The sequence below is a fragment of the Typopeltis vanoorti genome, chromosome 18 (genome assembly GCF_054136105.1).
Source record: "Typopeltis vanoorti isolate ZY-2024b chromosome 18, IOZ_Tvanoo_1.0, whole genome shotgun sequence".
NCBI lineage: Eukaryota > Metazoa > Arthropoda > Arachnida > Uropygi > Thelyphonidae > Typopeltis > Typopeltis vanoorti.
Genome location: NC_143566.1, coordinates 21799444 through 21821822, shown reverse-complemented (window position 1 = coordinate 21821822; position 22379 = coordinate 21799444). Strand labels below are relative to the sequence as shown.

Below are 22379 nucleotides of genomic sequence, written 5' to 3'. Positions count from 1 at the left end.
AATTGCTCAGATGACGACGAAGTTTCATAGGACTAATACACGTATATACTAATGTAGGGCAAACATGGTAGAAACATAAACCGCTAAGTTATAATTGATTATACGTAATTGTTTTCGAACGTGCAGTCCTTTACTTTGCTCTGATTCACCAGTTCCATTACTCGAAACAGTTTTTTTTTTTTTCCCTCTCTGAAGGTCTGGTTTTTCATCCCTTAAAAAAACAAGCAAACCTACCACAAGAACGTATGCAATTAACAGACACAACACATCGGCATCGTTGCTTTGTCCGTAATTCCAAATAACAATAACATCCCCTGAAAGCCTTGATTCATAGACAGACTGAACTCACTATCAGTGAAGCCAGAAGGATGGACGCTAGCTCCCTACTATCTTAAAAAAAAAAAAAAAAAAAAAAAGGTAGATTCAAATGACCTCCTATTCCTTTTATGAACTAAAATGTGTTAGAGAATTTTAATTATTTATACATACTTCGATATCTTTAAGCTGGTCAGCACAGTTAGCAATAACACTCAGTTTCATTGATAAAACACCATCAAACTAATGATTATTGCTTAATCATTATATCTAAATACCAGTGTTCCTATATATATATATATATATATATATATATATATATATCAGAATAGTATTTCGCCAGTGAACAGTTGCAGTGTCTCTGAACTCTCATGCAGAATTTTTTTAATAAATATTTTTAATTTATTTTTTCTGACCATTGCAAAACTGCAAACATCCCCACATGACGCTACTTCTTACAAAATCAGTGGCGCAAACTTTTCGGGATTTCTTTCATCCAATAGACTGAGGGCTAAATTTGAATCCAAAATTAAAACACGACATTGCTCTTTTCTAGTTTTGATTTCACTTTTAGAAGTAGCCATGCGCGAAGAAATTACCCCATCAACCTCTGTTAGTGCCAGTGGGGATAAAGGTCAGATATTCTATTACCGAAGAGAAGAAATTATGTCTCTCTAGAAATCATATCGGTATAAAGAAGTGAGTTGCGTTAAGAACACGGAGCTGTTGACCTTCTCCCCCCCCCCCCCGTCTCTCTCTCTCTCTCTCTCTCTCTCTCTCTCTCTCTCTCTCCTTCCTACCGCATTGAATAATAGCCTGCTGCTGCAGGCTATTGTTCTAAATATTTAACCTTAGATACTTCCTGGTTAATGTACCATTCTCCAGGCTTCATTACTGCAGTTTTTCATGGCCAGGAGACCGTACCTTTTGATTTAAAAAAAGAATCAGAGTCTACTTCATGAGCTATAAAAAAAAAAAAATTGCTTTGTTTCTCTGTTCATTTATATAAGCATGAATACCAACCATGTAATAATGGAAAGGATATATATTCCTCCTGTTGCAATAAAATAATTACAGAAAAACAGATATTCATAAGTTACCACGCTTATTGCATCTCTAAAATATGAACTGATTGAATAACTATGAGGCTTATCAATAAGAGGCTCTCATCGGTTTCCAATCACTTGATGTTGTCGACATAACTGCGAATTATAGCATACGACATATAGTATGAAGTTTTCACGTTCATTCCCAACAAAAGAAGAAGAACATAAGCATATGGGCATAATAACACTGGCATAATAACATCTTAGCTGCATCTGCCGTAATTCCAAATTACCACAATTATTCCTAACCTTCACTTTCTGTGTAAGGCAACTGCAATAATACATATTACCTTTAAATATCGTCACCAGGAATATTTCGCTATTCGGATCGGACGACAGTGGTGATAACCAAAATAGTTCTTTGTGAACCTACAGGAGCGGACTCAAATTCTGCAGTTATGTTAGTATTGCAGATACTACAATAATAATTCAAATAATGAGGTATAGTTCCAAAGATATGCTGAAACAAGACCAAAGCTCGGTAATAAAGTGTACTCTTGATGCAGCCAGTGAGGGAAACAAAAAGTTACATCCAAGACCAACAATGAGTCCCCCCCCCAGATGAATAGCAAACATGGGGTAAAATGATCAGGTCTGATATGATGTTAGGTCAGTGCAGAAAAGGTGTTGTGCAACCTATTCATCCAATATTACTTTGCGTATAATATTGAAACCCCAAGTTACCACACACACACACACACAGTGTTTGATAATATAAATTATGTCGCTTCATGAGTAGCACTTTCTGCTTCCGATGCCTATGCTACCTTCTTAGCCTTGTCAATAACGCTACAACATGCCTTAATTTCAGCAATACTTCTTTGCTTGTTTATCTCGCTTCCTCCTTAGATCATCATTATTGCACAACAGCCTCTGTAGAAGTTCTTCGCATCTTTCATGGGATTCAAATTCGGGTCTTTCCAGTTAAGGGACATCATCGATACCCAGTAAGCAACGAAGACTCTTCCTCTTTAGCTAAAAAAAAGTGCAGACCTAGTGGCTTTGTATTACCTCTGTTACTGGGTGATTGATATTCAATTCTCAATAAATATGTACTCGGATTTCTTAAATTATAAATGGTATATGTGTCAGTCATCACGCAGTTTAAAAGGAATGACTAGAATAGATAGGGATCGCTTTCCTTTTCTATGAATTAAGATATTATTAATAGAAAAATGACTTTGATTCATATTTCTCTCTCTCTCTCACACACAAACGAGAAATAAATACCACATTCAAATAAATAAGTGATCTTACCTTTAACGGTGAATACTAGACATACAACATCTTTTTCTTGGATACAATTTCTATTGAATTTCACTTTTATGTGGAGAGGGAATCCCCTCCTGACAACGAGCTTTGGTGCCGATCGTCTAGTGATCTCATAATCATTAGTAAAATGATTAAGTGCATTTTCGTGCACGCACAAATCCACTTCCTCAACAATCAGAATTTTTTCTTCAAGTAATTTGCCATCTTCTAATACTACGAAAGAGAAAAAAAAATAGGTATAAAAGATGTTGGTTTTAATGGAGCCAAAATCAACACTCAGAATTATAATTATTGTACTTAAAATCCTTTCAGAAAAAAGAATATGCAAATATGATACTGTTTCAACTTGTTCGGGAGGACTAGATTTTTTTGTTTGGAGAATGGTGAACGAGTGGAATGAGGTATCCAAGGTAGGTACAAGAGGCATTGTGTGAATAATGATTAGTGTAAGCCTCCCTTAATTAGTCTTTGACTCCATGGAGGTATCCGGCTGATAATAAATAATACAAATAGGGCATGACACTGTATAAAGGTTGAAGGGACTGGTTATATATCCTCGCAGAGGCAAAACGGCAAACAAAGTAAATTTATAAAAGTCATCGGATATTGTGGCGATATAATATTGTGGTAGTTTCATCATGTTTTAATCCAAAAGCTGAAACTGAACGTGATACACATTAAAATGGACTAGTGCAAGCATGGTTGGTTAAAGCCATAGCATAAGTTTTACTTGCAGTCGTAACATAAAACTTGCTAATACTTCTATAGAGCTATTAAACAGCCACAGTTGGAGGGATGAATATAAAGAATGCCAGGAAGTTATTGCAATAATAATAATGGATAGCATTCCTGTTTGACGAAGCAAAAACTTTAACATTTTACAAAGTTTGGGAATGAACATTTTCATTGTGTGGATCGTTTGTTTTAATTACTCTGTTTTTTTCTCTTCTTTATCAGTTACAACATTAAAATGCCAACTGTTGAACGAAAGCCTCCCACGCGAATTTTCCGTAGCTCACTCGGTTGCCGCCTGCATGCTTTGGGTGGTGCTAACTGCTTCGTTTCCAAGTTCTTCCTACGGGGGGAGGGGGGGGGGATGATGAATGTAGTCCAATAAGGCTCGAAGGGTTTATTCTACCTTATTTTCTTGTATAGGCATATTCTCCTTGACGCATTTGGACTTTAAATTCCCAGAAATCTTATATTAAAAAAATATTAATATAAAATTTCCTAAATTTTCCTCCCTTAAATTCTATTCTTAAAAAATGCAAAACGAGTTGATATCTATGCTGAACTGTTAATAGGAAGGAAAACCATAACGAAGCGAAGGATGTTCGTTCACTTTCCGCCCACTGCTTTCCTTCTGTGTTATCGAGTTACCGACGATCAGTTGTAGGCAATTTTTTTTTATTTTTTTAACCTCCTTCAGGAAATGGCAAAGGTCAAGAGTTTCTGGAGTGATATTTAGAACGAGTGTAATCGTTATATAAATAATTTTCGTGTAATATTTTCACGTATTTTTTATTTTATGTTACGTCTGGTGCTTATTTTATTAACAATTATTACAAAATATTTTCCCTACTTTTTTTTTCATCTTCAAAAATTCCACAGAAACTTTACAAAAGATTTTAAAATATTAACTCATATTCAATAAAATAAAATTCCGGCGTTCAAATCGATTCAACGCGAAACTGGTTTTCAGACATGAAGAAATAAACAGGAAATTCTTTAAATGGAAAAGTCTGCAAATTTCTACTTTTTTTTTTTTCTCGTGTCATTTCAATTTTTTTTTTGAAAATATTATTTCTAACGCACTATAATAATGTAGAGATTTGTATAAAGTTTTGATTTGTATAAAATTTTGTGTAAATGACGTTTGTATCCGTATAGCTGAGCCATCCAAAGAAAAGTCGTTACAAGTCTAATTCTGCTTGCCTAATATAGAGGATTTTTTTTTTTTCTCTGAGCCTTTCTTCAACCGATTCCAGAGTTAGTTTGTTCTCTGCTGCCCAGCCAGTTTTTAAGAGGTTTGTAGTACTACCAAGTCTCAAAAAATCAACTATAAAACTCACACTGTTACTGACAGTATGAGTAATATACAAGTTAGGGTTTAGGGCCAAGAGACGGCAGCAATCGAAGGCCGTACTCTCTACCCACTCCTCCCCCCTTCTAAAGAGCGTTGATTTGCTGATTAATTGAGCTCACTCTCGGTGAAGGCTTGAAGGAGAGACACTGGCTGCCTACTACCTGTCTCAAAAGGAGTAATTAGAAAAACAGCTCTGAATTGTTTTTTAGTGACTGATAGTCAATTTACTTGACTATTCAATTCATTGAAATTTGTGTAAGGAACGAAATGAAAAATATCTATCCTCTTGAACCACATTCCTAGTGGTTCATAGCGGCTCCTTTGGAATGCATAGATGAAAAAAAATAACAATATAATAACGAAGGCAAATATCATTTGCGGCGATATTTGTGCAACATTTCAGTCCTACCATTTCAAGTCCCACACTGCGGACTCCTTCACTACTCTTAGTAATAAGAAGATAGAACTTGTAGTTTCCCAGGGGATAATCATTTTCGACAGCATGCAATAGCAGGACTTAGGAAAAAGATGGATTTACATGAACCAATGGTCCAATTAAGTTATTGAGACGGGAGTCGGCAAGTATGATGCGAAAAGGCCTGCTTTCTCTTTTGTTGATATTGAAAAGAAGAAGAATCGTTTGGACGGAAAAGTGAAGATACAGAGATGAGTAGAAGCTGCTTTAGCGAATGACCTAGAAGGCAAAATTGTTATTTGAATATAAAATAAGTTCCTCACTTTCAACCTTTTCGAAATGAGATTTGAATAACTGTGGTCTGCATCCGATAAAAGGTATCCTTCCAGACAACTTCATCTACAGATCACAGAATGAAATTATGTTTTTGAATGTATTGTTTTGAAAAATTAAAAAAAAAATACTTTCAATGGCTCAAGTTGTAATAAGAGTTTTGCTTTCTTTAAAATAAGAATTTTAAAAGATATAAAGAAATAAACACATGACGCGAAATATTTTTGTCGTTGACAGTGTATTCTGATATTTATTTTGTCCATTATAAGATACCAATATATTAAAATATGCTCTTTGCCGATAAATAGCAGTTTATTTTATAGTCGAAATATTTTTTAAAAAATTTAAAGAAAAGTTCCGTTTTGCTCTACTTTTTAGATTTAAACTCTTTGCATTAATCAGATATGAAAAGGCATTCCAATGAACACCTCTTTTTTACAGATAAATCCTGAAATATATATAAACGAATAAATGAAAATTACACTGTGTAATACGATTCAAGTAGCAAAATGCTCATAAAATATACTATCACTATATGCATGAAGAAATCGAAAACTGAATCTGACTATTCTTTCCTTCTATTATAAATAATTCCGGTAATTAGGAGAGAAAGGTTAGTTAGCCGATCTCATGCGGAGGTGAAAAGGTTTTCCCTCCCGGAAATTCTTGTTTTTCATCTCGCATTACAGACAAACCGGGAAGAAGGCACTCAATTTTACAGATATAATATTAAGCTGTCTCATAGCCATAGTGACTTCGGCCGTAAATACAAAACAACTAACCCTGATAAGACGGGGACCCCCTATTGGATTTAGAAGGTGGGGAAAGAGTATTGTACTCACTAAGGGCTCGTGGCTTCAGAGGGCACGAAAGAAATTGAAACAGTTGAAGTTGAAACTTGATCGTACAGATGATTTTTTTTTTTTTTGAGTTTGTAAAAACTAAAATGCCGTCCACCCTCTTTTGCTTACAGTATATCACATCTTTTAAGACTCCGTATCTTATGATCTCCTGATTAAAAATTAATTCTTTTGGAAAATATAACTGCATGCGTTGAACTGTCAATGAAAGCTGGATAATGACTTATGTTGTCTTGCGAGGAATTTTTGATTAATATAAATGTGGTCAATTTATAACAGCGCTTTGACACTGCAAACTAGATAAAAAGGGATCGGCTGAATACCTTAAATGCAAGTTATGCTTCGCTAGCTACAATGCGCTGTATTACCGCAAAGCATGTGATCCATGATAACCTTGAACTACAGCCAACAAAGGCCCTTCTTCCATCGTCCTTCGGTTTCAGTCGCGTTCCAGGCAACGTGACAACTCCTGACTAATCCTATGTGTACTATCGTTGCCACAACAAAGATGCTGACATTTCTGTTTCATCATCGACGTTAACAGAAACGGGCAAAAGCGCTGGACTACAGGAAATATGACTAAGAACTAATTAACATTTAATTACGACTTTTATTCGTGGCACTTTGTCGACATTGTTTTCAGTGTTCAGCTATGCGTGTTTGTGTCGATGCGTTCCATGTAACATAACGCACTCATTGTGTTTGCACGGAATGTGCTTTTGCGTTTCCCACAGTATGCTAACCCCACGATATACTTAATTCATATGATTGAGATAACAGAACATTACCCGATGCCATGTACTTCTTCGGGTGGAGATACATACATACTAAGGCATAAGAATTGTAAAATTAGGAACTATGTAAAAGTCAGAAGAAACGAACGATGTGGCTGGTACTCACAGTTACTATCAGGCTTTTCGTTAATTAAATAAATTAGCAGAATAAGTCACTTCTGGAATGTGGAATTAAGTAACAAAGTTGGGATGTGATAAGCTTAAGACTCCATTCATATTTCATGTTCAAAAAGACTATAAAAGTGTGTCTATAGTGGACTGTATATCGATTCTCCGACTTGCACCTCCATCTAACACATTAAATGCATTCATAGGACATTCCTTTCTTCATAAAATAATCCTTGTATTTTTAAAATAAATTTAAAAATATCTGACTGGAATTTATGGTGAGTTTTACCTCATCCTTACTAAAACATTCTATTGGCTGACGCTGTTGAATTTTTGTGACAAAATTTCTTCTGGATAGCGCAGCCACAAATACTCCAACCAGCCACAAGTTTTTCACTGGCTAATTTGGAGAGCTACTTCTAAATTGCATCAACGTTCATCCAATATGGTTCTGTTTTGTCAATGATGTCTTAGCCAATTAGGTCCTTTTCACGCGATCTTATGTCAAAATTAACGACCGTCACTACCGGGTGTTCCTTATTTAAATCCAACATTTGCTTTTTTTTTTCTGAATAAAACCTGATTAAACAAGAATATATATATATATATATATCAAATGTGGAGATATCCCAAACAGATATCCCCACGCTCAGTCTCATCGTTATTCCCACAAAAGTTTGGAATCATTTCGACACTTGGACATCGGGCTCGTTCCCTTCTTTATGACGAAGAAGAACTAAACAAAGAATCAATTTCCTCCGGACTACATTTCAACTGAATGGCTATTCCCAAAAAACTATTAACAAATTCCTGTTTAATCCACTCCCTCTCCATAATGAGGATACAAGTGCTAAAGGTAACGTTTCTCTACCTTACATCAGTTCCGTCTCTCTCAAATTGACCAAGGTTCTTAGGAAATACAATATACGGACTTTATTCACACCTCTACAGACACTCCCCTCCTCACTGAGCAGACCTAAACCTAGACATAACAATCTCAAGGATCCCGGTGTCTACCAGATTTGGTGCAATTGTGATAAACCATACTTTGGCAAGGCAGAGAAATCCATTGAGCTACGCATCGAAGAACATCAGAGATATAAGTTACGGGAGAACGAGAGCCAGTACTCTGTCTAGCCATGTTCTGTTTTCCGCAAATTCTAATGAAGAGAACCACACCCATCCAGTACTATGGGACAAGTCTACTAATATTTTTCGTTATTACGATGAATTAGAGAGAAAGATAGTAGAATCTAAGGAAATCATTCTCAATCCTATACATCTCAATAATAACCTAAGTTATAACCTATCTGACTGTCACTGCGCTGCTATCCAATATTGGCGTACACGAGATTGTGAGCGTACGCCCAACAATGAAGTCAGAGAGAGAGAGAGAGAATGTTTTCAAATACATTAATGGCAACGCATTAAAGTTGAAATGCATACGCTAACATTTTTTGTGCTGTTTAGAGTTATTTCCTTTACAGTTCTTATTGGCCGTTTCTTTTATTTATTTTTTTATTTTTTATTTTTATTTTTTTTTTTCACCTGAAGAAGTCTGTTCAAGACGAAACTATTCGTGCCATTAAAATTTGTTTTATTTCTTATCTCGGTTTCCAAGTCATTTAATCCTAAAAAAACATATACTTCAACCAAGTAAATCAGTCTTCTAACACATATATATATATATATATATATATATATATATATATATATATATATATATATATCAGTCTTCTAATATATATATATATATGATTCCCGCCGCCTGGCAATGAGACCACTATTCTGTTTAGCGGAAGCCTGAAGGGGATTTGAAAAATGTTCAATGTTTGGTTTTAAGGGTTTCGATTAGTTTACAAACGCTGTCAATACTGATGTAGTACAGGTGAACAGCCTGTTGTGGGAGGGATTAACATTAAATAAACTATGAAGCGTTAATCCGCAGACATGACCTTAAAGAAATGGCTGTCTATATTCATTCCAATTATTATTATTATTATTATTATGTGACACCTCCAGGGAGTCAAAGACTCATCGAGGGAGGATGTGCCAACAGCATCGAACGATTGTTCCTCTTCCAACTACTAACCGCGCTCAAACTTGCTTAACTTTTTGCATGCGCCATTAGTAGCAGAGGCTCTACCAATCGACCAACCTTTGCTGAGAGATAAGTATTTCTTACCCCCTGCATTTTCCCTCCTCCAGCTATTTTTATGGACTGGTGTTTTACGAGATAGTGCAGCATCTCGCAAACAGGAAATGTGAATGCGTACCATTATGGTTTGATTCAAAACAATATTCTTACAGTTAATATTTTAAACGCTGTTGATAAGCAACAAAATATTAGTGTATTGAATTATATATATGTTAAATTGTGACCTATACATGTCAAATAGTTCAACAATATTCCATCAATACTCGGTTTACCGATTTCGTTCATTTAAATATTTCCAAGCACAAATTATCTTAAATAAAGGTTGGTCGATTGGTAGAGCCTCTGGTACTAATGGCTCACGCAAAAATTTAAGCAAGCTTAAGCGCGGTTAGTAGTTGGAAGGGGATCAATCGTTCGATGATGTTGGCACACTCTCCCTCGATGAGTCTTTGGACTCCCTGGAGATGTCACATAATAATAATTAGCATTTATTGCAATCGTTCACGTCAAAAGGTTATAAACCGCTTTTAAATTCTAATAATTACTAAAATTATTATTAATGATAGTTACAATTACATGATGAATTTTGAACGTCTCTATAATATTATTTCAGAAATATTCTTGCATTTTTTCCTCTTTTTGTTTCTGCTTATTTGACAAAAAGGTGTGTGTGAGTGAGTGAAGATCCTGAATCATTTAGTTTGTGCTGACTTGGCAGTTGCCATGATTAAAAATACTCTGGCTGAATTTACCATAGTTTCAGAAAAAGATTTCGTGCATGTGATGATCTCATTTGCGAAAATGAACGATGTAACTGAAATGAAGACATGTTCGTTGGTTTCGCTTCCTCCACCCAACATTCTTTTAATTTTAATGAGAACGCTAATGGAATATTTAAAGTAAAGACGCCATATATTTCTTAATAGTTATCAATTTTTTTTCCGGTCTTCATCCGTTATTATAATATTAAACGAATGTATAACTAATTATATAATCATTTTTCTTAAAAAAAATTTCTAAGTCTGGGCTTGAATTTTTATCATACATATACCATAAATCAGATCTGTTCAAATGTACATCTTACATTCCTTATTGAAATACATTTAATCAGGATTCATATGAATGATGACGATTATGAAGTTATTTCATATTTAAAAGAATGATTTGAATGGTGGGTTTGGAAACAAGTCAAGGTTATGAAATGTTAATAATAATGCAATATTTGCTCAAACACAGTTGAAAGAAAAATGTATCGAATTATACGAAAACAGTACAGTTGTAGTTTGACTGAGCGATGTAAAATTTTATTCCTAGTAATTAAATTGATACACACATATGTAATATAATCACCATCATGTAAAATAAAAAAGTGACAGTGAATTGGAAAAGACCTTACAATTATGGAATCTCAAAGCAAAGACACGCATTTAATATTATTATTATTATACATGAAATAATAAAAAATACATCTAGTAGTATTAAAAAAAACAGATGCCATTACTTTTGCATATTTGCCCACCTTTGCACCTCCTATGGCTGATATAACCATTACCATTACTGACAGGATGGGTGAAGCACTAGTGCTTTTCATATTCCCCTTTATCTGTAATGAGTTGTTTGGGAATGGGAGGTTTGTGAGCAGTTAAGCTCGCTCTCTTAGGGCAGTTGTGTTAGCTATGATCGGTTGAGAGAAGAATAGCCTTCGGTCTTTTGTGTTTGTAGTAATCAGTCTCATTGTAATTGACAGCTTGTACGATTAGTGGGTTTGAATGTGAACTTGACTTCATGAAGAATTTTTCTGCAAGATTACGAAGAAAGGAGGAAATGTATGGAATGCCGGTTTCTCGGTGAATCTGTGAATTTCTGATGAACCACGGTGCATCCAGAATCATCCTAAAGCATTTGTTTTGGATTCTCTGCAAATTCAAAATGTTTGATCTTGAAGTGTAACTCCATGCTGGTGAGGCGTAGGTAATGACTGGACGTATTACCATCCGGTAAAGAACGAAGCAATTTATTATGTAGGTTCAATTTGCTCTTGCGGTTGATCAATGGGTAGAGCTGTGCAATTACATTGGAAGATTTGGAGCCAATGAGATTGATGTGCTTGTTAAAAAGGAGTTTCTTAGCCATTAATACCCCAAGATATTTGGTCACTGATTGCCATGGGATCTTATGACCAGAGAGCAGGATGTCTTCTTTATTGCAGATCTTTCTTCTTGAAAACAGCATGGCTGAGCTTTTGAAAGGGTTCACTTGAATCCTCCAGTTGGTGAACCAGTTTGCTAGCTCATTGATATTTCCTTGGAGTCTAATTGCTAGGCGAGGGCTGAGCGATCTGGCTAGAATAGCGGTGTCGTCGGCATAAAGGGCCGTAGTAGTTGTTCTTGAATTGAGAGGAATATCTGCCATGTAAGTTGTGAAAAGTATTGGGGACAGAAGAGAACCCTGAGGTACTCCCGCCAGAATTTTGCACTTTGATGACACAATTCCGTTGAGTTTTACTTGCATGTATCTTTCATTAATATATGAGTTTCACTACTTTAATTGGGATATTGTTTTCAATTGGTTTGAAGATAAGGCCTTGATGCCAGACCTTATCAAAGGCCTTGGCAACATCCAAAAATACAGCAGCATGTGAAGGTGCCAGTTAAAACCATGAGTGATATGTTCTGTTAGTCGATGAATTTGTTGTACTGTGTTGTGAGCTTTGCGAAACCCAAATTGCTCATTTGGGATTATTTTCTGTTTGTCCACTGCTGATTGTAGTCTTGATAGGATGACCTTTTCTATTACTTTGCCAAGACAGGAAAGAAGACTGATGGGCCTGTAGCTTTAGGGAAGTTGTGGGTTATTACCAGGCTTTTACTATAATATCCGCGATTTTCCAATCTGTGGGAAAGTACTGGAATCTTAAAATGGAATTGGTAATATTAACTAGATGAATTATGGCTTTCCGTGGGAGTAGCTTTATTATTCTATTGGTAATGCCGTCAGAGCCGGGAGCCTTTTTATTCTTCAGATGGGAAATAATATTTATTATTTCTGTTGGAGATGTGGGGGTAATGGTTTATAAATCATCCTTAGGCTATCTTAGTGCATTTCCAGCTTTATGATGAACTTTGTAAATAAAATTGATATTTAAGTTTACGTAAGATGGGTTTTCCAGATTGTCAATTAGGGCTTCTACTTTTTCTTCATCTGAGTGTGCAATTCTAAGATTGGTCTTCAAAGGGGGAAGTGGTTGTCTTTTGGTACGAAGAGATTTTACAAACTTTCACACGGAGTTATCTTCTGGGTTGATTTCCCTGAGTTTGGATTCCCATTTGGAATTCCTGTGCATCTGGAGGGCTTCTCGAGCCTGTCTGTTCAGGTTGTTTAAGGATGTTTGTCTTGCGGGGCTCTGGTGTTGTGATATCGCTTTCTGGCTTTATTTTTGGCCATAATCAGGTCCATTATCTCTTCTGGGATCCAGTTAGGAGCGTGAAAGACAGTGGTTTGAGTGACTGATGCTATTGCTGTGTTGGTTTGCCTAGTTAAATTGCTTAGTCTATTTCTTCTTTTTTACGAATGACAGGGGGTGGACCGATGTGGACTGGGAGAACCTTAGAGAGCTTGTCCCATAGCAAGAAAGAATGATGGGGAGAGAGCTGTCTTGAAGTCCTGAGCAGGATGGGATTATGATCTGAGTTAAGCTCTTCTAATGTATCCAGCTGGTATTGATATTTGATGTTTCTGAGGATAACAATGTCTAATACATCAGAACTTCCTGATGGACAGTAGTGGGTGGGCTCAGTGGGTCCAGCCGCTATTGATGAGTTGAGTAACGTGTTGTTGAATAAGGTACGGCCTTTGGAGTTGGTTGACGAACTGAACCAGGCCGCATGTTTGGAGTTTAGGTCTCCTGCTATAATTATGGAATCCGTGGAGCCGAGGATGGAGTCTAAGTCTGCTGTCAATAGTGGAATGCTGGGAGGATTGTACGCTGCGTAGATTTTGAGTTTGCCTGCGTTATTAGTGTGCACCTCCACACTTGTCACCTCAAGGTTTAGAGTTTGGGGGTTGGTCAGCGAGTTGTGGCTCAAATAATTTTTAATAAAAATGGCTGTGCCGCCTCCACTAGAGTTAAGTCTGTCTGTCCTATATAAAATATACCCTCTTAGTTTTGGGTTGTTTGATGGTCTGAGGTGGGATTCACTGATCAAGATTATGTCTGGATTCTATGGCTGATATAGGAACGAGCGTTTTTATTATTTTTTTTTTATTTACGTATAATTTTGGTATTCTCGATTGCACTATTATGATGATAATATTTGTACATAGCATAGAAAGGGGTTTCCATATAAAAGATGTTTTAAAAAGCTGTCTATTGAATTTGTTTAATAATTTTATTCAAATAAAAAAGCCATCTTTCTCAATTTTTTTATTATCCGAAAATACCTACTACTTTTTTTTTAGCTATGTAACTATCCGAAAGTATCACCATACTACTATATGGGAGTAGTGGACATGTGTGTTCTCTCATGATTACATATGTTTTGTTTAAGATATATTAAGTTATCTCCTCAGCAATATTCATATTTTCTGCTGCTTCCCAGAGTGACAAAAATACAACTTACTTTCCTTCATTCATATTTATAATTTATTTTATTTTATTTTATTTTATTTTTTATTTTTATTTTTTTATTTTTTTTGTATAATCGAAATGTGGAACTTATCTGAGTGGTCCAAGTATTGTGATAACTGCAGTCCTTGAGATACTATTTGAATTCATTGAGAGACTTTATTCTTTATCTTATAGTAAGCTGCGTAATTAATTGTATAATGAAGAGCTGCTACTGTTTGCTATTGAAGGGAAGATCGTAAAAAATTATATATTGAAAGTATCCACAAAATGAATGTGATTCGGTATACACTCATTTCCGGACTAGTGACAGCGTCTCGAGCACTTCAACCAACAGACTGCAAGTTTGAATTCCACTGCGAGATGTCATCGTCCGACATAGGTTTATAGGTTCATTAGACACAGATTTATTATTTGATGACACTGGATTGAAACAAGCTCTGTGATCAGGATATATCGCGATTATCTAACCCCTAGTCTACCCATGCATGGTGCTAATATATTGCAGGTTCATAACCTTTGGAAAGTGAGTGGGATTTACATGAATAAAAAAAAAAAGATTTCCTGGAGATCGCACGCACACAAAAAAACTTATGAATAACTCACACTCCTGTACGATTTCGAATGTTTTAAAAAAATGCAGACATCTCTAGTCAATAGTAACTCTTTCTCTTTCCTCACATTTTGAATGGACAGTAAATTATATAAAAAGTGACAGTATTCCATTTGTCATCAATCCCGATCCGTTGAAGATAATGTTAGACTAAAAAGAGAAATATCCTATCTGTCTGGCTCCATTTAAAGAAGACAAGACAGTCTTTGAAACATTTAACCGCCTCCATCTGATGCGATTAAAACTTTTCCCGTTCCTTTTTAAAACTCATATTTAAATAATACTGCCTGTATCAATGATAACGGTCATATACAAAGAAAAAGGTTTAATACATAATAATTCAACCTTAAGGATATAATCAGACTAACTCTTTTACATGGAAACGAGAGGAGGGGTGCGGAGAAGCGCCTGTTTTAACAGGTGCTCCTTATGTCTTTAACTTTCATACTCTTGTCAAGGTGAATCTGACTCCCATTTCGGGCCTCTCAGCGTTGCTTCGTGCTTTTATGAGTCCGTTTTCTTTCACGTTCCAGGTCAACAACTTTCGCTCTGCATAGTAGGCCTTGGCAAATGATAGACCAGTTTTAACAGCCAAGGGAGGCAAAAGAAAATGAAATTATAACTGGGTTATATTTTTATTTTTTTACAATTATGTCGCATGGAAAAATATCGCTGAATACAAGCAATGTTTTTCCACACCGAAGAATTTCAATTCCAAGTGCGTTTTAGAAAAGTTTAAAAAATCGCAAAAGAATAGACGAGAAAATTTCTTAGTTTCCATCTGAGTGTGCAGAAAACGAGAAAACAATAGCAATGTGAGGAAGTTTTAAGTAAGCGCAGGATTTCCACAAATCTTGATGCTCCGTGGCAGAAACAATGAGATGTGCCACAGAACTGTGCAATGAGATGTCGACATCCCATTGCTAGCATGATGTGAAATTCGTGATTTCATTGGTCCATTTATTTTCTGAAGTCATCTAACAAGTGGCATTTTAAGAATTCTGCAAAAACGAGTGACAACAAATGTTGTGCCGCTGTTGTACCATTAGACTGTGTATCATAATTACTTCGAAGGGGTGGAATTCTTCCTTTGTGTGTATGTGTGATGAAAACGCTCGTCACTAATCGTTTTCTTGTCTGATAGATCCGCTTGCCAAGTAGATCTCTGAACCTAAAGCGTAGGGGAAGGGGGGATAAGCATTAGTATAGTAGACTTAAGTGGATCATGACGTGCATTACTTGGTCTCATTTTAAATGAAGTGCCCATATAGGAAGGGCAGTTTTTATGAATTACATGCACCACCATACGTGGTGAGCTGCATTGTATATGAGGCTGAAGATAGTGTTTTTGAGAATATAATTAAATTCGGGAATATACATTTTAACATATATATATATATATATATATATATGCTTATTCTTCTTTCCAGTAAAACTACACTTTTTCTTTAAAAAAAAATCAAATAGCCGTAGTTCCATAACATTTCAGTTATGGATCCACTGTCAATATGCAATTATTTACTCAAAAAGACCTTTGCTATGAATTCCCAAAGTTATGCACAGCCTCTTCACTGATCTTGTATGTATAAAGTAGGGAGTATTAGGTGTTTGTCAGCTCAACGCGATAATTGGCCAATATTGTGAACTGAATGACTGAGTGATGTACATGTTTGACAACCAAACATGATATAAGCCAAATATATATCATGGAAAGTACCCAATCCTGAATTGTTCATGCGCACATATGAGGGCGAAGAGGATACAATATAATTGCTTGAATATGCATTATCTCGGTGTGGCTATCATAGTCCAACAATCAGAAAACTTCCAGCCAACTGTAGCCCTTTGGTAAGAGTTCTTTATGAAAGAGGGCTGAGAGAGGGATATGAAAATCGTGCAGTCCGAAAGACAGGCCATAATCAATCAGATGGAGGCGCAGTATGCTGTCTACAAATGAGCGTGTATGAAAATACCAAGCTTTGAACCCTGACACAAATTACAGCAATATCCTCAAAGAACAGTTTTTTTTTTTTTTTTATTATTTTGGGCCCATACACAGGAGGTTGATTGGTCAACCTATAGTACATTAGTACCGTGCATGGGTGGTGGGTTGGGAAAGGAGGAATCTGTTTACATTTGATTTGAATGACTTTAAATTGTATTCGTTAGGAAACACAGCAGGTGAGAGACTGTTCCACAGTGCAGCAGTTACAGGGATGAAGGAAGAGAAAAAAAATTGTTCTGTTTGTTCTAGGTGTACTGTGAAGGGATGTTGTGCAGCAGCTGCACGTGTTCCAATGAGCTTAGTACTGAGCGGGGGAATTATTGATGTTATTTCGGATGAGCATTTCCCATGGAAATATTTGTAGAATATACTTACTGCAGAGACCAAACGTCTGTGTGAAAGTGGGGGGAGAGAGGGTAAGGGATGGATCATTAGTCTAATTGCTCTCCTCTGCATTGAGTCGAGCATTTTGTGAGCCTTTAGGAGCCCCATCCCATATGTGGGAGCAGTATTCAATAGTTGGGCGGATTTGTAACTTGTATAATGTTAGTAGCTGTTCGGGAGTGAAGTAACGTCTTGAGCGGAAGAGAAATCCTAGTTTTTTTTGAGCTGAGGATGCAATGTTTGAGATCTGTTTGTGCCAGGAGAGGTTTGATGTGAGGGTGATTCCGAGGAGCGAGATCTCAGACTGTCTGGAAATTTGGGTATCGTCGAAAAGGATACTGGGAAAAAGTTGTTTTTTTTTTATGGGAAATAATACAGAACTGGGTTTTGCTGGCGTTGAAATTTATGAGGTTATCCGAACCCCATTGTAGGATGGCTTGGAGATCGGAGTTGAGGGTGGTGGTGGTTGATGTTCTGTAGGATGAGGAGAGTTGTGTAGGATAAGGCTTATCAAATGCAAGCGAGGAGTGTAGTGTGCTGTCATCTGCAAAACTATGTTGGTTTGGAGGTCAATTGCAGTAGGTCGTTGATGTACAGTAGGAACAGGGTTGGTGAGAGAGGACAGAACCTTGTGGGACCCCAGCATTAATTGAGTGGTGCAAGGATAGGGAGTCATCCACCATCACACACACAGTATGCGTCCACAGAAAACTGGCAATCCACCTACAGAAGTCCTGGGTCAGACCGAATGATGGTAGTTTGCCTAGTAGGCCTTTGTGCCAGACCCGGTCAAAGGCTTTGGAGATATCTAGCGCAAGCACTTGAGATTCGCCAAACCTTTCCATAGCATTTGTCCAGAGATGGGTGACGTATGTGAGTAGATCTCCTGTTGATTGGCAGTAGCGGAATTCATACTGGCGGTCATTTATTTGGTGAGTGTCTTCAAGATAGTGTAGGAGGTGGGAATTGATGATTTTTTCCATTACCTTTGACAGGGCCGAGGTAAGCGAGATAGGGCGGTAATTGGATGGCAGTGACTTGTCACCCTTCTAGAGAATGGGCTGAATATAGGCCAATTTCCAGTTTGTGGGATAGATTCCAGTGGAGTAGGAGAGTATATATAAGTGACATAGGATAGGGGTCAGTTCTGGAGCACAATTTTTCAGAACAATTGGAGATTGCCATTGGGGCCAGAAGACTTTTTTTGTGTTTAATTGGGGCAGTATTTTTCTGATTTCATCCTGGCAAAAGGATATAGGGGGCATTGTATGTTGGGTGTCTGGAATGGTTGTGGAACATTTGCCATCGTCAGTAATGCATGCATTTGAAGCAAAGTATGAAGCCAGACTATTGGCTTTTTCTGTGGGTGATGAGGTAGTAGAGCCACCAGGGTGTGATAGAGGTGGGAATAGTGTTGGACAGAAGTTATGGCCAATTGCTTTGGCAAGAGACCAAAAGGCTCAGCTGCCGTTTGGACAGGCTGCTAGTTTTCTACTTTTTGCTCTTTCGAACTCTATTTTGAAACATCCTACAGTGAGCATTTGAGAAGGGGAAAAAAAAGCGATCATGTACGACAAATCCTAGTTATACTTATTCCATGCTTATAATAGGACCAGGGCAGGGCATGATAATACAATATAATGAACCATTGTTCAATAGAAGAATATTCCAGGATGGTGAGCACTTTTTTTGGCATATGTAAGTCCCTAATGCCACTACCAATTTGAACGTCTGAATTGACACTGACAGATGTCAATTTTGTTCACTGTTTATCCATTGGTAACGATTGCTTGTAACAGGATAATGCTCATAAAAAGTTCCAGAATGGTTCCAGATTTCGAACATGACTTTACCATACTTCATTGGCTGCTATATTAGGTCAGTTATTATCATGTCTGTGGAACAAACTATTCCCAACAGAGATCTGCCATTATTCATTCTCGGGCAACCGAGAATGCAATCGAATCTGCGTGACATCGCTATGAAAAGTTATGAAGTGATGTAAAGCAGAAGAGTTGAGGTTATTGTAAAGGCCAAAAAGGAGCAATAGCGCACTCAAGATTTAATCTTGTGTGCGGGGGGGGGGGGGGTTCGAGTTGAGTAGACTATTTTAGAATACGCACACTACGCATTGCATACGACCTATGACTGAGCATCTGCAATGATCGTATCAATGATCGTGTCTTCTATTTCTATAGAAGACACGACACAACACAAATAATAATAAAAAAAAAGAATTTGAATTAGGAAAAGATTTTTGGAAAATTTTATATTGTTTTTTCCTTTTTCTTTGGGGGGGGACAGGACCCCTTCCCCCCTCTGGGTGCGCCACTGAAAAGGAGTATTGCCATTAGGTAAGCTTAGCCAATAAGATATTCACCATATGCAATTTGCTTATCCCTCTAATAGTCTTGTGGCGAAGCAGGAATGTAACGTGCATGTGCGTCATGGAATAACGTCGCTTCCAGGCACCCATGCTTATTATGATATAAAATGGGAGATCTGTGTCTGTGTATACATAAAAAAGTAAAATTTATTAAATGAATAAGAGTATTTGATATTAGAAGACTGACGAGACTTCAAAAATATCGAACTACATGCAGCGGTTTGTCGGGAAAAGAAAACTGAAAAACAGAAGTGACACGTTTTACAAAACTCTTCAACAAATGAAAATCAAACGTACGTGTCAGTACAAAAACTGACATTATTTTGATTTTTATATTTCTGAACTAAACAAAAAAAAATTCATTCCTAATGTGTTGTTTACCGTCAAATGATGTAAGCGTATATTTGTTTACGTAACTGAAATATTTGTTTTGCCTTCTGTATATTTCTACATCTTAATGATTCTTAAATGACGTTAAAAAGAAATGCCGTCTGTTATATATGAATGCAGCATATGATAATATTTTTCAGCCGGTATAAAATAGCGTTTTTCAGGCTATCTAATTCTTCGCTTATATTTATTAAGAAATATTTGTCACTTAAAATGACGTGTTGCTTTCAGATGGCGCTAATTATTTTATCTGCGCTAAAGTTTGTGCTTCAGTGAATTTCTGAAAACCTAAGACTACTTCCTGCTGTACTATATCACAAGGCGGAAAAAATATGGGTGTGTGTGTGTGTATTGCTTCATGTTTTATTATTATCAACATTTTATCACAGCTAATTTGACGTCTTTCTTTTTCGTCTTTTCCAACATAATTATGAAAGCAGTTTCTGTCGAGATGTGTCACTGTTTAGAAGTTTATTACAGTGGCGTAATAATTTTTCGCGATTCTTCGTACAGCTAATATAGAATTAGAAGCTTTAAAGCACACGAAATTCATCGTCATCGATTTGAGAATTTGAAAGTAACTCAGCCATGACCTCGTTTGAAAAATACGTTATTTACGTTTGCTCCCTCCAAGGACTTTGTAAAATAGTATTACTCCCGTATCGCTAATATATGCCACCTAGTCTGCATTCTTCAAATTCCGAACAATGTTTGCAAGGATTAAGTCGTAGTTTAAACCCACAGGTAATTATATACTTCAAGAATCGATAATTTAATCTATATTTGATATATGTATATATGAAATGACATGTTTATACATACATAAAATGAATGTTTCTGATATTATCTTCATTCAATGCTGATAAGTTCTGTCACCAATCTTTCTTTCTTCATAAGTGTGAGGAGCAGGTTTTTTGCATGGAGAGTGGCGAGTGATTGGAATGCTTTTCCCGAGAGTGTGGTGCGGTGTGTGCAGAGACAGTGAATATATTTAAGGCACAGTATGATAAACTGTGTGTATAACAGTGGACCTCCCACGATGAGTCTTTGACTCCATGGAGGTTTCTATAATAATAATAATAATAATAAGTAATTACTGCAGTTATTTTTCATTCGTTGTCCGTAATAAGATAGTAGCGCAGTGGGAAGAACGACGGGACATTGCTCCCATTGATTGAAAAAATAAATATAATAAATAATAACAAAATATGCTAGTTTGATTTTCGTCATGACAAGAGGAATCTTTATATGGACTTTTTAATAGAAGGCGAATTAGCCAATCTCGTACTGAGTAGCAGCAAATAATAAACAAAAATATAATTAGTGGGCGGTAGATGACGTAGTGTGTAGAGGTGGATGGTGATGACGCCATGTAGTATAGATGGCGGTTTGTGTGGTGTGGGGTGTTCTCCCGCGAAGGGTTCTTCGTGGTTTCACCAAATACTTAATTAAAAGCGAAGGAGTACAGTTAAAAATGTTATTTAGGCCTTAGTTTTATATCGCGCTTTGGTCATTGAAACAGCGAAAACGTTCGAGAGCTTTCCGAAAACGATGTACGTTGGGATATTTTAGGTATAAACATACAGTTTAGTACGATAATACTGTTATGTTATTAACTAATTTAATGAAGAAAATTAGTTTGAGAATATCAATGCCCTGTTTCTAAACACCTTTGCGCATTACTCGGCCGGCCTGGTTGGCCGAGTGGTTAGCGTATCCGCTCTCCAGCCAAAGGCTACGGGTTCGAATCCTGCCGTGGGCATGGTTGTTTGTGATTGTCTGTGGAAATACTAGTGGTGGTGGTGGCAGGCGGTAGATGGCGTTGGTTAGTTGTGATTAGTTGTAGTTGGTGGAGAGTTAAAGAGTAGGTGCCCTCCCTCTACGAGTCTTTGGACTCCCTGGAGGTGCTACATAATAATAATTAAAACAACCGAAGTATGTGGCAATCACACAGTTAATCAAATAATTATCGTTCAATTATACATGATGAAAAAAAATTATTCCTAAACCACTTATTTCGAAATGGATTTACTAATATTCTTAACTTTGGAAAGACGCTATCTTTTGTTTTCAGAGATGATGAAAATATCTAAAATAAAACCAAAAACATTAAACACAGAGAAACATAACACTTGTCCGATGTGCAAAGAAGCCTACACTTCCTGTTGTTTCTTTATTTGTAACCTAGATTGCTTTTCTTTCCTGGAATGAAAAAAATGTAAAACATAAATATAGTAACGGAAGCAAATTTATTATAGCAACAATTGTGCTCTACATTTTTGGTGCATACCCTTCATATTTGTTCCTCACTTCCCTTCTCTTTGGATTTTCTGCGCTGCATTCCTTTCGCTACATGCCTGACTGTTGCTTTTTAACTGACTGTCCAGTGTTTGAAGCAAAAAAAAAAAAAAATAATAAATAAATATATGTGTGTGTGTGCGCGCGCATATTTAATACGTAATTTTGACACTTTCATTCTATTCTCAGATATCCAATCGTCCGATTTTATTCATCCTGGAAAATGGAAGCT

The 22379-nt window shown here is 36.5% G+C and overlaps 1 protein-coding gene across 1 annotated transcript in view; it reads right to left on the bottom strand.

Annotated features, from left to right (window-relative positions):
• Positions 1-22379, bottom strand: part of LOC150096534 (annulin-like) — a 250503-nt gene that overhangs the window by 200500 nt on the left and 27624 nt on the right. Inside the window, exon 2 of the mRNA XM_090408550.1 lies at positions 2679-2906. Coding sequence (XP_090264676.1) covers positions 2679-2906 — 228 coding nt within the window. The remainder of the gene's footprint in view (positions 1-2678; positions 2907-22379) is intronic.